At 38.0% G+C, this 17,351-nt stretch overlaps 1 protein-coding gene across 1 annotated transcript in view; it reads right to left on the bottom strand.

Annotated features, from left to right (window-relative positions):
- The window catches only part of ZNF385B (zinc finger protein 385B), a 350,869-nt gene that overhangs the window by 39,794 nt on the left and 293,724 nt on the right, over window positions 1-17,351 (bottom strand). The window contains exon 4 of the mRNA XM_081095256.1: window positions 14,239-14,349. Coding sequence (XP_080951382.1) covers window positions 14,239-14,349 — 111 coding nt within the window. The remainder of the gene's footprint in view (window positions 1-14,238; window positions 14,350-17,351) is intronic.

The raw sequence follows: 17,351 nt of genomic DNA, 5'->3' as shown, positions 1-17,351 counted from the left end.
GGACCCCTCCTGCAGCCTGTTCATGGACAACATCCTTAATGAAACCCTATCTATTTTAGCTCCAGTATTTAATAATTCTTCAATATCCTCTCCTTCAAATCCTGATCATCTCTCAAGCCTCTCCCCTAGTTTCACCTCCTCCATGGGCCTCTGAAACTACAGAGATAGGTGGTGAGTGTCTAGTGGAGCCTGGAAGAAGAACAGGCACCCATCAACGGCTAGCTTTCCACTTGCGATTATTCTTCTAGCTTGTGTGCTGTCTTCTTTCCCCAATTTATATTAGCCTATAGCTAACATCATACAGTTCAGCAGTGTTTCTATGTGCATTAGTTTTGTTTCCCTAGGTAATTAGGTCTGTGAGAGTAGGGAACTTGTCTTATATTTCTTGAATTTTCCTTTCTTGGCAGGAACTATTTTGACACTCTTCTGTCTCTGATCAAGTTCACTGCTTCTTTACTCCCTTGAAGAACTCCTATTAACCTGTAAAACTATTTTTCTACAAAGTCTTCCTAGCTTGAAATTTTAAAAATTGACAATAGTAATAAATACTTCCTCATAAGCTATCCTTCCACTCCCATCCCAGTGATGTATCATTGTTTCTTATGGCCAGTTAGGTTTTCCAAAAGAACTGCTCTTTAGCTGACCCACTATATCTATAGTTCTCTGGCCTCCAGGGCAAATGCTGTCAATATTTCAAAGAACTGCCTGAGAGATGAAAGTAGCTAAACGTACATCTTTTGCAGATTGTTCTGTACTGTATTCAACCAACTACTTACTTGAAAGCAATGGAATAGACAAGATTACTTTTTGTTGCATGTAGGTTTTTATGTTTTGTTTTGCTTCTGTCTCACATAAGTAATAACTTTTTTTGGGGTTGTAAAAGTTATGAAAATTATAGTCAATTGTTCACTCAAGCATTAGAATAAAATACAACCTATGGGAAACCAAACATGTCCTAATAAAGTCTGAATATAAGCTTTAAATCAGCAACTAATCATTTAGGAAACCTATAGGTGTTCAGCCTAGAAATCCTACCTGATATCTAATTATATGTTGAATAAATTTTTAGCTAAAGAATCCTAAACCACAAAAATTGAATGAAACTTTATCTTATTAAGTATTCCACAGCCAATCTTAACTAAAGCAATGCATACTAAGCAAAGGAGGAAAATCAACAAGCTTTCAACAGTCTTTCCCTACCCACAAGGGGCAAGACAACTTTTAGATGACAAAATCACCAACAAAATGGCTTGAAAAAAATGGGGGGAAGAGGAAGACTTATGTAATACTTTCAACAATAATCTTCTACATCCTCCTAAAAGAGCTACAGAAATTTTACATAGGAAAAAAGAAGACCCATAGTATTTTTAAAGGTGTTATTAATGCTTGATCAGCAAAGCAATATTGAATGGAAACATACCAAAGTTTGCAGTAGTGGTGGTGAATTGAAGATACCATACTTAATGATTTTCCTGATATGTGGGGATGGGTTTGGGTACTATCCTTGTAACATCCACATTTACTGTTCTTTACAACATCATATTAGGCTGTTCATCCTAACTTTGAATATTATTAAACACATAGAAATAGCTAGAGGAACACGTCATATAAACATCTATGTGAGTCTTTATAAGTCATAATGCTCACTTTTTAAAAAACTTCACTTTTAATCTTCTCTTTCTTTCAGTGATGAATTAAAAACCAGCCACAAATTATCCAAATGTCCATGCCAAATAAGGTAGTGCTGAGAAAGACTGACAATTTTGTAATATTACAGTACTGCTTTGGAGGCAAGTTGTTTTTTAATTTTTTAATTTAATAAGTAACTAATATATGCTTCAAAAAACATGACTAAACTTTTTAAGAACTCTGTTAAACAGCAGCTACAGAAGAAAACTTGTAGCACAATGTGTTCCTCCTCTCTGTAACCATGCTGTATTTCTGTCATTTCAAAGCAAAAAATGTTCATCATTTTGTCATCTCTGTCTGCAAAGCAGAGAATTACCTTCCCAAGCTCCTGAGATTTATGCTTTTAATTACCTCCTATCTGCTTCACTACCTTCCATACCTAAGAATCAATATAAATAGTCTTATTTATGGGAAAAATGTAAAAAGTTTGACAGAAGCATGCTATCACTTTCTAGATTTCCATTTGATGCTATCGATTCCTTCTTTCTTCCATACTTTTTTTCTTGACAGAAGCAGTTAGTTTTTCAAACTTATGAAATTATTCATTTATCGTATCATTTGTGTTGCTTAACAGTAGGTATAAACTTTACAACTCGCTTTGGAGTTCCAAACCCACCAATGAGATTAGTATCACTGTGGTTGGTATCTCTCTATTTAATCATCAGCTGCAGAATTCAGTTTAACTGTGGTTTTCTCCAAGCCCCTCCATCATCAACTCACTTTTCAGTGAGGACCCACTTTCATGGCTCATTTCGTTTCTGAAGGGGAAATCACTATCAGCATAGGTGAGACCTGGCTGGCTAGGTACCAGTGTTCTTAAAACTCTGCCTCTCACATTTTATCAGCACCAATTCTTAAAAAAATCCAAAACCCACCAAATTACATACATATCTATAATTGCATACACATAATTAATATAAATTATATAAATATATTATAAATTATTAGAGAGGATCCTGAAGGAGACACTCTCTATCTCAAAGGCCTCAGGAGAAATAGAGTAGATGTTTATGAGTGGCCGGCAGTGATTGCATATGAGAGGAGGCAACATGTAATCTGTAGGGTGAACATGTGTAGAGAGATATCTGTTGAACATATTTGATAGGGTGATGTAGGGAGGGTCAAATATTGAAAACAAACATTCAGAGTTTTCCTTGACATATTAGTTATCAAATGTGGTGTCTGAAAATTCAGGAAATCAATAATAATAAAAGCATAATATGCTAATTAGACTGGACATCCTTCTGGACAACCTTCCAGACGAAGCTGGGGCTGCAAGGGAAGCCTGGGTCCCGGGTGCTAGAGGGAAGCCGGTGCTGGCAGCTGGGGGAAGGGAGGCCTATTCTTGCATGAGCTTCATGCATCAGGTCTCTAGTATAAGATAAACTCATTTTTTAAAACGGTGTGTTAGAGTTTCAAACAATATGCTTAATATGTTTTTTTCCCCACCAAGGGAAGTGTCTCTGAATTTAAAGCAATGAATCTAGTCATTAACCTAAAAAACCCCAAAACCCAAAAACAAAAAAAATGTAATAAAGACACTGTGAATATCTAAGAAAGAACTAGAGGAGAAGGGAAGAGAAAGACAAGACAGAAGGAGCAACCTGATGGCCTAGTAAAGAGAATAAGTTTAACATGGAAAGAGAAACACTGATAACCAAATGACAGAATTTCTAGAGTTAAAAGCAAGCCTGAGGCAGCCAATAGCAAAACATGGACTCTCTTAGAAGAACTGATCCTTCAGAAATGCAAGGAGGTGCCCCTGTGGCTGAGTGCCTCTCCTACTTTGGCTGCAAGGGATAACTTCAAATGTGGTGTCCAATGGTTCCCCTTTTCCGGCCGTTCTGATTTCCCAGAGAAGGAAACACAGCTGCTGCAGGGACTTGCTGCCTCACGGCAGATGGTGGAGAGGTGGAGTGAGGGAGGCATGGTGGCCAAAGGAAAAGGAGGGTCAGCCAAGAGCATGGGAAAGAACATTGATGTGGGACCCAAAGTTGTGGCTTTTTCTCTAATCTCATGATGACGCGCTCTCTGCAGGATGACAGAGAATGCCAGGGCCCCTAGCAGAAACTGCACTAATGCCTCTTAAATGGCAGACGGTGGATGGGCCAGTTTGTTTATACAATACAGAGAATTTGTATTATATGAACTGCTTAAAGAACTCAGGAAGTAGACATAAGTTTAAAACAAAACAAAAAAAAAATGAGAGAGAGAGAAACACCAAGGAGGGAATACTTAAATAGCCTTTTCCAAATGAAAACTGCTAAGATGACAAAGATGCAAAATGCAGAGAGAACTTGCCGGGAGCCGGTCCATCCTTGCTGTTTCAAGGGACCTGGCATATATGGCATACTGTTCTTAATATGTTTGCTCACCTTCTTGGCGCTGTGTTTTAACCAAGGTCCCCTCTCTGAGAAAGGTTGTTTCCCCAGGTAGGGATTTTCCCCTGAAGTTAGGGAGGGAATAAAACCTCTTAACTAAGTGCCAGGCGGGTAATTAATCACTTTAACTATGAACAATCATGCTTAAGCTACATAATCTTTACTCCCTGGAATGGAGATAAGAAACACCCTAACCTTTGTAATAGAGATTGATAGGATTAGAATCAACTGGTATAAATACAGATGTAAGAAGACAGAACTAAGAGAGACAGAAATTGGTACAGAACCTACACAGAACGTTCTCTAGAGACAGAAGAACTTCGCTGGAGAGAACATGGCAAAAGATCCTGGACAGAAACTGGCCACAGAACCTAAAGACAGAACCTAGCGAGAGAACCTGGCTGAAGAACCTAGAGACAGAACCTGGCTACAGAACCTGGATAGAACATGGCAAGAGAACCTGACTAGAACCTGGTGACTGAACCTGGCTGGAGAACCTGGAGAAACTGGCTGGAGAAGCTAGCCAGAGAACGTGGACACAGAACCTGGCTGGAGATCCTGCCCAGAACTTGGCTAGAGATCCTGGCTAGGCTGCTGGTCAACTGAACTCTGTCTCCGTGTCATTCCTTCTTCACCGACTCCGTCCACACCTTTGGGGACCCCTGGACCTGCTGGGGTTGGACCCCAGCATCTGGCGCCCGAACAGGGACCCTTAGGTAAGCGCCCCGCACTCGGGACGGATAGGACTCCACCGTAGGAAGAGGGTGGATAGTCTTCGCTGACTCCGTCTACACCTTTGGGGACCCCTGGACCTGCTGGGGTTGGACCCCGGCATCTGGCGCCCGAACAGGGACCCCTAGGTAAGCCCCACTCTCGGGATGGATAGGACTCCACCGTAGGAAGAGGGTGGATAGTCTTCGCCGACTCCGTCCACACCTTTGGGAACCCCTGGAACAGGATTCCCCTAGGTAAGCCCCCCCCATTGAGAACCCCCACATTCGGGATGGATAGGACTCCACCAGGGTACTTCAGACCCCCCTATAGAGGATAAGTAGGGTAAGAAGGTGGATAGTACAGAACTTAGATTGAGAAGATGTGCCATACTGAGTCCAAAGAAAGAAGACTTTGTATTGATTCTTAGATTGAGAAGATGTGCCATACTGAGTCAAAAGAAAGAAGACTCTGTATTGATCTTTAGATTAAGAAGATGTGCCATACTGAGTCTAAAGAAATAAGACTCTGTATTGATCTTTTAACACATATGCTTGCTAGCAGAGGAATTAAGGTTACTCCCAGTCAGACAGAACGTTTTATACAAGAAGTATGTCCATGCTTTTCTAAGGAAGGAAAGGTAAATGTAATGGCATGGGAGAAGGTAGGCCCAAGGAGCCTTATCCTTAACTCCACTGCAGCCTTTCCACCCTGGGAAAGTGCAGAATTGGCAAGTTCTCCCTGGGGTGATAGATCAGGACTCAGGTAATAGCGGAAAGCGCCAATCCTACTCTTAAAATGGATACAAGAGAGCATTTCAGGTTTTTCTTTTTAATGCCTGCTTTTATAAAATAAAAAAGGGGGAATTTTCCGGGAGCCGGTCCATCCTTGCTGTTTCAAGGGACCTGGCATATATGGCATACTGTTCTTAATATGTTTGCTCACCTTCTTGGCGCTGTGTTTTAACCAAGGTCACCTCTCTGAGAAAGGTTGTTTCCCCAGGTAGGGATTTTCCCCTGAAGTTAGGGAGGGAATAAAACCTCTTAACTAAGTGCCAGGCGGGTAATTTAATCACTTTAACTATGAACAATCATGCTTAAGCTACATAATCTTTACTCCCTGGAATGGAGATAAGAAACACCCTAACCTTTGTAATAGAGATTGATAGGATTGGAATCAACTGGTATAAATACAGATGTAAGAAGACAGAACTAAGAGAGACAGAAATTGGCACAGAACCTACACAGAACGTTCTCTAGAGACAGAAGAACTTCGCTGGAGAGAACATGGCAAAAGATCCTGGACAGAAACTGGCCACAGAACCTAAAGACAGAACCTAGCGAGAGAACCTGGCTGAAGAACCTAGAGACAGAACCTGGCTACAGAACCTGGATAGAACATGGCAAGAGAACCTGACTAGAACCTGGTGACTTAACCTGGCTGGAGAACCTGGACAGAACCTGGCTGGAGAACCTAGCGAGGGAACATGGCTACAGAACCTGGCTGGAGAACCTGGAGAACCTGGCTGGAGAAGCTAGCAAGAGAACATGGACACAGAACCTGGCTGGAGATTCTGCCCAGAACTTGGCTAGAGATCCTGGCTAGGCTGCTGGTCAACTGAACTCTGTCTCCGTGTCATTCCTTCTTTGCCGACTCCGTCCACACCTTTGGGGACCCCTGGACCTGCTGGGGTTGGACCCCAGCATCTGGCACCCGAACAGGGACGCTTAGGTAAGCGCCCCGCACTCGGGACGGATAGGACTCCACCGTAGGAAGAGGGTGGATAGTCTTCGCCGACTCCGTCTACACCTTTGGGGACCCCTGGACCTGCTGGGGTTGGACCCCGGCAGGAACTGGCATTGCAGCATTCAACTACACACTAATGCAGTCACATGGGAACTGAAGGTGAACACTGAATAGTTTTACTTTCTAAAATTCAAAATTTCAGAGAGATTTAAAGTAAAGAATAAGAGAGTCAGGTCACCCATAGAAGGTTCATACAAATGGTTGGTCGCCTTGCCACTTTCTTCTAAGCAAACCTTGAGTTTCTTGTCCATGTGCAATCAGTCTAACATAAATCAATGAAATGGCATGAGGTCATCACCTTGTCTTGAGACATGAGGAATAGAACACAGCAAAAAGAACAGTGTGCTAAGATGAGAGCCGGAGATAATGAATAACCAAAAACCAAAACAAAGACAGAGAACAACACAACATTAAAGACCTAGAGAAACCAAAAAGTAAAAGAAAATGTGAACTACAAGTGATCTGAAGTTTCTAATGCCATCTGAATGGTAATACTGTAAATCTGATTAAACCTGTGGGGTCAGCAATTAAGGACGCTGAATTTCATGCTTAATAAATTGTGGTATTAATACTGTCAAAATTTCAGGGTCGGTTCCTATATTAGAGTTTATAAAACTTGATTTAAAAGCTCATTATGCTTTCTTCTTGATTTGCCTATAAAGTATAAAGAACCCAGTCATGTATTAAGGGTATTTATAATTAACTGTTTGCAATAATAATAATAATCATCATCATCATCATCATCTACTTATATAAAAACCCTGGGTGTAACATCACGTCCCAAAGCTCAACCAACCGGAAGGAAGTCAGTCCTGCAGGGGTCATCTTGGAAATGGCTGTGCTCTCCCCCAGCTGTTTCCCCAGAGGGCGAGGTTTCAGGCAGGAACCTGCCCTCAGAGCGAAGTGTGGAAGTACTGAGTCCTGGGTTGCTTTGCCAAGGGCTGTGCCCTCCCTGAGCTGTTTCCCACGAGGTCTGAGGGAAGAACCCACCCTTGGAGCGCCAGGAGCCCCAGCAGCAGTCAGTCCTGGGTTGCTGAGGCAGAGGCCACACTGTAGTAGAACTCTGGGTCTGGCCCAACAGGGGGCATGGACAGCCTTCAAACCAGACCCTGACAGTAGGGAGGACGCAGCCCCCATACCTCACAGAATCTGCTGTTGGATAGCTTGCTGTCAGTGGCCTGCAAGCCAGGAACCCCATTCACCTGCACCCCGGACTCTGACATGAGGGAGGAGGGAGCCCCATTCCTCACGGAATCCACAGGTGGCCAGGTTGCTGTCAGCGGCCTGCCAGCTAGGAATCCTATTCACCTGCATATCTGTATAAAGTTTTAATACATTATATTAGAGGTCCTGGTGGTACTGTTTTACTCACAGCATCTACAGGAATTGCTGCAAATTTACTTCTCGGTGGAAGCACCTTTCATTCCCAATATAAATTACTGATTCCATTAAATAAAACAATTTCTAGACTCAATATAAAGAGTGAAGTTGCTAAAACTATTAAAAAGGCCCAACTGCTCATTATTGATGAATGAGCCATGGCATCCAGTCATACTATAAATGCCATAGACAGATTATTAAGATAAATTATGAGTCTGAATGTTGTATTTGGTGGGAAAGTTCTCCTTCTTGGAGGGGATTTTTGACAATGTCTCAGTATTGTACCGCATGCTATGTGATCGGCCACAGTACAAATGAGTTTAAAGTACTGCAATGTTTGGGGATGTTTCAGAAAGTTGTCTCTTACAACAAATATGAGATCAGAAAGGATTCTGCTTATAGTGGATGGTTAGTAGAACTTGGAGATGGCAAACTTGATAGCAGTTTTCATTTAGGAATGGATATTATTGAAATCCCCTCTGAAATGATTTGTAATGGCTCTATTATTGAAGCTACCTTTGGAAATACTATATCTATAGATAATATTAAAAATATATCTAAACATGCAATTCTTTGTCCAAAAAATGAGCATGTTCAAAAATTAAATGAAGAAATTTTGGGTATACTCGATGGGGATTTTCACACATATTTGAGTGATGATTCCATTGATTCTACAGATGATGCTGAAAAGGAAAATTTTCCCATCGAATTTCTTAATAGTATTACTCCTTCAGGAATGCCGTGTCATAAATTAAAATTGAAAGTGGGTGCAATCATCATGCTATTGAGAAATCTCAATAGTAAATGGGGTCTTTGTAACGGTACCAGATTTATTATCAAAAGATTACGACCTAACATTATCGAAGCTGAAGTATTAACAGGATCTGCACAGGGAAAGGTTGTTCTGATCCCAATAATTAATTTGTCCCCATCTGGCACTGGCCTCCCATTTAAATTGATTCTATGATGGTTTCCGGTGATGCCAGCATTTGTGATGACTATTAATAAATCACAAGGACAAACTCTAGACAGAGTAAGCATATTCCTACCTGAACCCCTTTTTGCACATGGTCAGTTATATGTTGCTTTCTCTCGAGTTTGAACAGCATGTGACGTTACAGTTAAAGTTCTAAATACTTCATCCCAAGGGAAATTAGTCAAGCACTCTGAAAGTGTTTTCACTCTTAATGTGGTGTACAGGGAGATATCAGAATAAGTTGAATCACTTTATCAGTCATTGTTTGCATCACTGTTGTTTTTATATCATGTTTTTGTTGTTTTCATATCATGTTTTTGTTGTTTTCATATCATGTTTTTGTCGTTTTTATATCATGCCTCTGTTGTTATATCCTTTTGTTACTGTTTATTTATTAATAAATTTATATATTATTTTCATATACATTTTACTAATTTCCTTTCATCTCTCACACTTCTATTATAGAGAAAGGGCAAATAGCAACATTAAAATATCTCTGCTAATTAATTCCCTTTTAATATGCACGAATTTCGTGCACTGGGCTACTAGTAATAATAATAAAAGATCATCTCTGTTTTCAAACATTTAAGAGAGTCAAATTGCTTGATTTTGTGTAAGAATCTGTATGAGAATCAGTTTCCTTTATGCTTCTGCTACTATTCTCCAATGAATTGAAATTCATATGCAAATTAGAAATTATTTGGAAAAATTATTGCCAATTTACAACCTAGCCAAAAAGAGAAATGTTAGCCTTAAAAATATTTTAGAAGCCTATGTTAGGGACTAGTTTTCAGTATTTTTGTATGAAAAACAAAAATCTAATAAATTTGAGTCTTATTTAAAACCAACTACAGAAAAGTATAGAACTATTTTCCTGGAAAGGCTTACCTCTAGAAATGTTATTTTCCAGCTAAAGGGTAAAGATTAAGATTTAGGCTTATCAATTTATGACCCTACTGCAGTTGCAGTACACTCATTCCTTCACTAGAAAGGTGCATTCAGACTTAGGATAACCTCATTCCGTGCTCAGCTTAAGCCATGTTGCGGGGTAGGGGTGGGGTGGCGGGGAGGGAAGGCTGTCTAGGAGAAACTAGGGATTCGTGTGCTGTACACATTTGTGCAAATGTCTGGGACTCAGTTGGAAAGACATATTATTTCTGAAATGCAATTGCTTGCCCTCTGGCAAAGTTAATAGTATTAATTTGTAAAGGTTCATTTGGGAAATGCTTGTGATTAATGCTTGCTCATTTGCATAACACTGTATTGTGTAAATAAAGCTGTAGCCTTTTGCTTTCCAACAGTGGAGTGCTACTGAGACGATAAAAACTGGACAAAGGGGGCTACTATGGGATACTTAAACTAGGTCACATTGAATTTTAATGCATGAATCCTGCTCTGGTACATTTTATATGGGTAATGGGAAAATGCAGAATGCAGTCTGTTTACTGTGTAAATCTGCCTTCCAGATTGTTCAATAACCATATTTTCTACACTGAAGAACGAAGGCAATTCAGTCTCAGGCTGATTTAGAAATGTTATTAAAGAAAATAAGGATGAGCATCTTCTTAATTCTTACATTAAGATGTAAACAGGGTAATTATAAAATAATAAATTCTCCCCCAAATAAAAAAAATGCTCCGTTTCAGAGCTCAGTTATGCAGATTACAGCACCATTACTAAACACAGAGAGCATGGATATGTGATACTTGTGAATTTGCCATCCACACTATGTGGGGTTACCACCCAGAGTCTAAGTATGACTCGGAAATTTTATTTCTTTCTCTATTATCAACAGAGCTTTTGAGTGGTGACAAGGAAGGGGGTGGTCACATGCTCACGCATGTGCATTTGTCCATGTCCCTGTTAGTGAATACAAAGACAATTCCTGCCATGGAATGAAGCGCAAGTCAAAGGTGCACCTACTCACAGAGCCATTCTGGGGTGTAGAAAGAAGACTGGCCCTCATCCACCGCCCACACCCAACCCACGACACAAACCAAAACCAAAACCTGTAGTCATTCTTTCTTGGTCTTAACTGTCCCACCCATAAATGAGGGTGTTTATCCCCTGCTCTTCTAACAGAAATGCCATGGAAATGATTTTTAATCATGGAACTGGAAAGGTCCTTCTGAAGATCAAGTAGTCTACTTTAAGTTATATCACAGAAGCGGAAACTGAGGCCCACAGTGGTGAAGGGACTTACCAAGGCAAAACTTAGAACTTAAATCACATTCAAATACTCCTAACCTAGAGCTCCACATCATGTGGCCTCTCTGTGTGTGGAGTAATAAAAAATACAGAGCTGAAGATCGGGAACAGGTTCTGGGAGGATCCGATCAGGTTAAACCTTAGATGCTTTCATTCACACTGTTAGTAAATTTGCTGCTGGTCTCTGGAAAATAGTATGGTATTTGGCATAAAATAAAAGCTCAATAAATAGAAAGAAAATGAGCAAAGTTAATATGTGAGGCAACATAATAACATAGAAAAAGCTGTGGATTTAGAAGCAACAGACCTGAATTTATGTCCTTGCTCTGACATTTGTTGACTATGAAAATTTATCTAATTCCTAAAGACTGAAAATGACTTTAAGTATCCACCAATAAGGGACTAGTTAAATAAGCTGGAACATCCACATGTAGACTACTGTATTAGTTTTCTGTTGCTGTTGTAGCAAATGATCCCAATCTTACTGGCTTAAAACAACACGCATTTATTATCTTAATAATTCTGAGGGATCATATTCCTTTGGAGGTTCTAGGGGAAAATCAATTTCTTGATTTCCAGGTTCTAAAGGCTGCCCACATTCCTTGGTTTGTAGCCCCTTCTTTCACCTTCAAAGACCACAAGGGCCAGTAGAGTTGTCCTCACATCATATCACTCTAACCTTTTCCTTTGCCTCCCTTTTCTACATTTAAGGACCCTTGGGCCCATAGGATAATCCAGGATAAAATATTTTATGGTCAACTGATTGGCACCTTAATTTTATTTATTACTTTAATTCCCCTCTGATATAAGGTTACATAGTAAAAGGTTCCAGAGATGAGGATGTAAACATCTTTGCCTAGCACAGTGGTTCTCAACCTTCCTAATGCCGCGACCCTTTAATACAGTTCCTCATGTTGTGGTGACCCCCAATTTCATTGTTACAAATTGAACATAATCAAAGCATAGTGATTAATCACAAAAACAATATGTAATTATATATGTGTTTTCCGATGGTCTTAGGCGACCCCTGTGAAAGGGTCATTCAACCCTCAAAGGGGTCGCGACCCATAGGTTGAGAACTGCTGGCCTAGCCTATCTGTATGAAACCTGTGAGGAAGCTCTCTACATTTTGATAGAGGAAAATTTTCCAGGATATATTTTTATGTAAAAAATGCAAGGCAAAGAAAAGTACACTACCTTTTATGTAGAAAAGGGATGAAATAAGAGTATATATTCATACTTGGTTTTCTTTCCATAAACAGACCCAGGAAATATATACAAGAAATATTAAAGTGGTTACAGATAGACGGGAACAGCATGGAACATGGGAGGATGGGGAATGCGACGGAACAAGATTTTTCATTGTATCTCTTAAAATTAATTTGCTTTTTGAACCAGGTAAATATATTGTTATTATTATGTTTTAATTCAAGGAACTCATAACTGCCTGAAGACCCTGTTATTCACTTGATAGCCAAGCCTTACGTTCTGAAGAGTCTGTCACCAACCTTGTTATTGTTCTGTCACGTTACCGTTTCTGACATCCTCATTGCCAGTGGCTTGGTGTCGAGCAGTTCTCTAACATGACATTCACAGACTTCATGGAAATCTGCCTCTTTAGCAATATTTATATAGATTCGCTTGGCAATTTATTGCATTGTATTCAGATGTTTTCAGTATCTAGCCTTGCCGCACTGGGAATGCTAAGGCTAAACATGAAGCACGTCCTCCGGTGGGCCTTCCTTTTGTAAGGAGTCAGTTAAGTAGTGAACATTTTAATTGTATATTCATACAGTGACGGATATTTTAATTTCCCTATGTGACTGTAGACATTTGTAAAATATCTATGCAAAGCTGTTAAATATACTTGGATCTATTTCAGTATTCATTATTCTGTCTTTTCTTGCAAAAGTCCTTTAATTATTACACCTGAAGTCCCATAGTAATATTGTACTTTAATATATCTCTAGTAGTTATGTCTCTATAATTAATTACTCTTCTATTTACAACATATTTCTATTCCTATCACATTGATTTTTCCCCCAGTCAGGTTTACTGAGTTACACTTTGCAGACAGTAAAATTCCTTTTTAGGTATTAAGTTTTATGAGTTTTGAGAAATAAAAACAGTTGTATAATCACCATACCAATTAAGACAGACACCCTAAAAACTTCTTTCATGCCCTTTTGTATTCAATTCCCTAACCCCACCATCAGTCCCTACTGATCTGATTTCTGTCTCCATAGTTTTCCTTTTCAGAAAGTTATGTAAGTGCAATTATATAATAGTATATACAGTATTTATTATTTTAGTATTTCCAATAAACATTAATCCTATAACAATGTTTTATAAAATGGCTTCTCGGGTAGAGTAACTCAAGGAATATCACATAGATATGAATCTCCAGATTCAGATTTGCATTGGTCATTGGCTTTACTTGGTAATTGGGTTTCATTATAAACATTCTAATATTATTTATTTTGATTTCATGTTATTTTATGTCTAATTTGAAAATCAACTTTGATAAATATTAATTTATACTTTTTCTTGTTATCCCTTTTTAGCAGGATAATTAAAGTGGTTAGATAAAATAATTTACTAACCTTTCCCTATATTTTCATGTCTGAGAAAATATAAATTACGTAGTAAATTACTTTCTCAGGTGTTTAATATGATTTGGCACACACACATGAAACATAACACCTGGGAGCAAGAGTAGTAACTGATTTTCTTTAGCATGTATTACATTTTTTTCATACCTTCATTGCATTGTAAACTTTAAAAAATATTTTCTGCTATTTAAGTATTTTTCAAAAGTAAACATAATTGGTGAGGTTAAGTGTAAAATGGTATCGATGAGATTGATTACTTACAGAAAGCCTTGATTTTTTTTTATATTAGCCCCTCTATTGCTCAAGTTTCTAGTGTTGAATCCAAATCCCTGGAAAATCTGGCACACTGAAGTAAGTGGGCCACCAAGAGGAGTGGCTGCTAGACGATATGTAAATATGAAGAGATGTATATACCCAGAACAATCAGACTTCCAGCTTGACAGACTACAGAGAGCAGGGAAAAGGTGATACTCACATCCGAATTAAAGCGAAGCTGACAGACATTACAAGAAATAACTTGTTTCTTCTTTGGGGGAATGGACACTCCGAACGTGTGGTTAATAACTGCTTTTTGCACAGGATCCATCTGAAGAGCAAATGATAAAATAATCATTTTATAACTTCAAAGGATAGAAAATAGTGTGAGCAAGTAAAAATAGCTGTATTATTCCTTAAGGCTTTATCTTCATTCCCAAACAATGATAATAAAGACTCCCATTCAATAATAATGTACTGTTTCCAGGACTTGAACAAAACCAAAAATAATAAACTGGTTTGAAATCATAGCACAAATCAGAGGAGAATCCAACATCCCAAGAAATCATATTCATATAAGGAGTCTTGAAAAACCTTAAAAGAATCATAAAACAAGGATATTTAAAATCCAAAGGTCAAAGTTAAAATTAACATTAATATTTTCCCTATATGAGGTGATAGTATTTATGATAGTCTGAAATGGCCTCAATGACAATTATTACAGATATATTTCAGTTTCTTAAATTTTGATTTATGGCAAAGTCATAAGTTACAGGCTTGTCTCACAGCCCAGAAAATGTTGATCTTTATTTTAAAATAATTTATTACTTTTCATATACTATAGATTAAATTCATTCTACTGGAAATGTCCATAACAGATAGGTTAATATGCAACCCTTGTTTACATATTGAGCAAGTTTTTGACTTATAACGTGTGACTTTCCTCCCTTTGGTTTGCATATATCATACACATTCAGAAAAACATAGAGTGATGAAAGTACTCAATGACAGCAAAAGTATGGCACAAAGCTACACAAACACTTGGAGAAAGAAAGAACACTATTTGCAGAGCCTATAAAAAGAGAGATACAGCAGTGATTCTCTTGTGTACTCCAGATAATAATCTCCAGCATTAACATTGGACAACTGGCAGTTCAAACAACAATGCAGATGATAAACAAAGCATTACTGATAAACAGATGTAACACAAACTGACACACCCTCATCTAGGAAATCTCCTGAGGTTAGAGCTTAGGGTTGGATTAGTTGATGATATTTGGTAGGGAGGAGAAATTAAGACTATCCCTGGGCAGGAGTATAAATCAACTAAATGTAAAATTAGCAACTAGAAAAACTTAAGTACATTAGAAAGAAGGATGGATTACACAATTATTGAATAGTAAAGTAACCCATTTTTGCTACAAGTTTAAGTGAGATTACTAACTGCATTGCTACGATAAAAACAGTTATGTTGTTTGGGACAATTAAAATTTCAAAGAGGGGAGTTTTCTGGAGTAATAGAACGATTCTGTAATCTGATTGCAGTGGTGGTCACACAATTTATACATGTGTTCACATTCATAAAACTATACACACTCCCCCAAAGCCCATTTTATGTATAATAATTTACAAAGTAAAAGAAAAAAAGTTTTATAGGATTATGCTTAACTACTAAGTGTAAAATAGAATTACTGGGAACTCTGGGGATTTGATATGTTCAAGGCAAAAATTGATTATATTAAATTTTATTTAATGAGAATAAAAAAACAAGTATCCATGGGCATTAAAATCTCAATGTTCACTTTCTTAGTTTACACAGTTAAGTGCACACAAGTGCACACAGTTAAGTTTCATCTATCCATTTTTAAAACATGAAACTATACTTTCTGATTGTTACCAGAAATAGAAAATTAGTTTGGACAGGAAAATAAAATGCCATACCTATGTTGATAGAATAAAAAACTACACTGTTTTGCAAAGTTAAAAAAATGAAAGCATTTTATTGAGATACTTTCTGCTCTCAGGCTCTAAAACTACATCTGGTGATGCGTAAACTGCACGGAATAAAACTATGTGAGTATTCTCAAACACTAGTTTTCACATGCCACTTTCATTATTTTTGCCATATCCATGTACTATTTTGTTATTATTCAAGTTTTTTCTTTAAATCAAAGTAAAATAGACTTTTTAAAACACACAGTAATAATTAAAACCACAGTTTTAATGTACGTGCTTTCCTATTACTCAACATTAAAAATGAAAACTTTCATCATATGAAATAAATACACATATCCCAGTTGTTCCCATACCACAGTATAGAAACACAGACAAAAGATACAGCTATAAAAATCTAGCCCTAAGTTTTTAGTAAACCAAGATATTTGCTGACAGGTCCGACATGACCCTTGAATATAAACGTCCCCTTTACATTTTTGAAATTATCAACCTACATAATTTAAAAAATAATTCCTGGTACAAATTTATCCTACTCCAATCTCATGTTTGTGCATCAGCCTAAAATTTTCCATGTATATTCCCAAGGTAGAAAGCTCTCTGTCCTGACAGGTGAATTGTGGCTGAGCACTCCAAATACAAAGGCATGCCCGGCCGACATGGCTCAGTGGTTGAGCATTGAACTATGAACCAGGAGGTCCCGGTTCGATTCCCCGTCAGGGCACATGCCCAGGTTGGAAGCTCAATCCCTGGTGTGGGGTATGCAAGAGACAGCTGATCAATAATTTTCTCTCATCACTGATAGATATAGATATAGGTATAGATATAGATAGATACAGATATAGATATATAGATATTTGTATATATAGATATCTATATCTATTTATCTATCTCCCTTCCTCTCTGAAATCAATATATATGCATATATATATACACACAATATATATACATATACATACATACACATTTATATGGTATACTTTAAAACAGAATATATTCATTACGAAGGCAGATGTGTTCCCAGCCACCTACTCCCTGAAAAGCCAACTAAGGCAGTTCCTTTAAGAAACTCTAACCAGAATCAGCTTCTGTACTTTATATACATAATCCTACTTGTACCTATAAAATCAATTAAATAAACAGCCCTTTTACCCTGACCCTCATCACCTGTCATAAAAATTTCATCCTCCATGTTTGTCACTTGGAAGAGATAGTTTCCACTTCCCACTTGATTCTCTATTTTCTTATAGGTAGTATTTCAGGAAAAGATCCACTTGTTTTTTCCCTGCCTAAATCTCTTTTATCTTTCTCTGCTACTTATCACAGAATTCTACACTTATATTTCTTATTCATCAATTGAGGAACATGATTATATTGAAA

The sequence above is a fragment of the Myotis nattereri genome (assembly GCF_964212035.1).
Source record: "Myotis nattereri genome assembly, chromosome: 7".
Lineage (NCBI taxonomy): Eukaryota > Metazoa > Chordata > Mammalia > Chiroptera > Vespertilionidae > Myotis > Myotis nattereri.
This window is presented reverse-complemented; position numbering and strand designations above follow the sequence as displayed.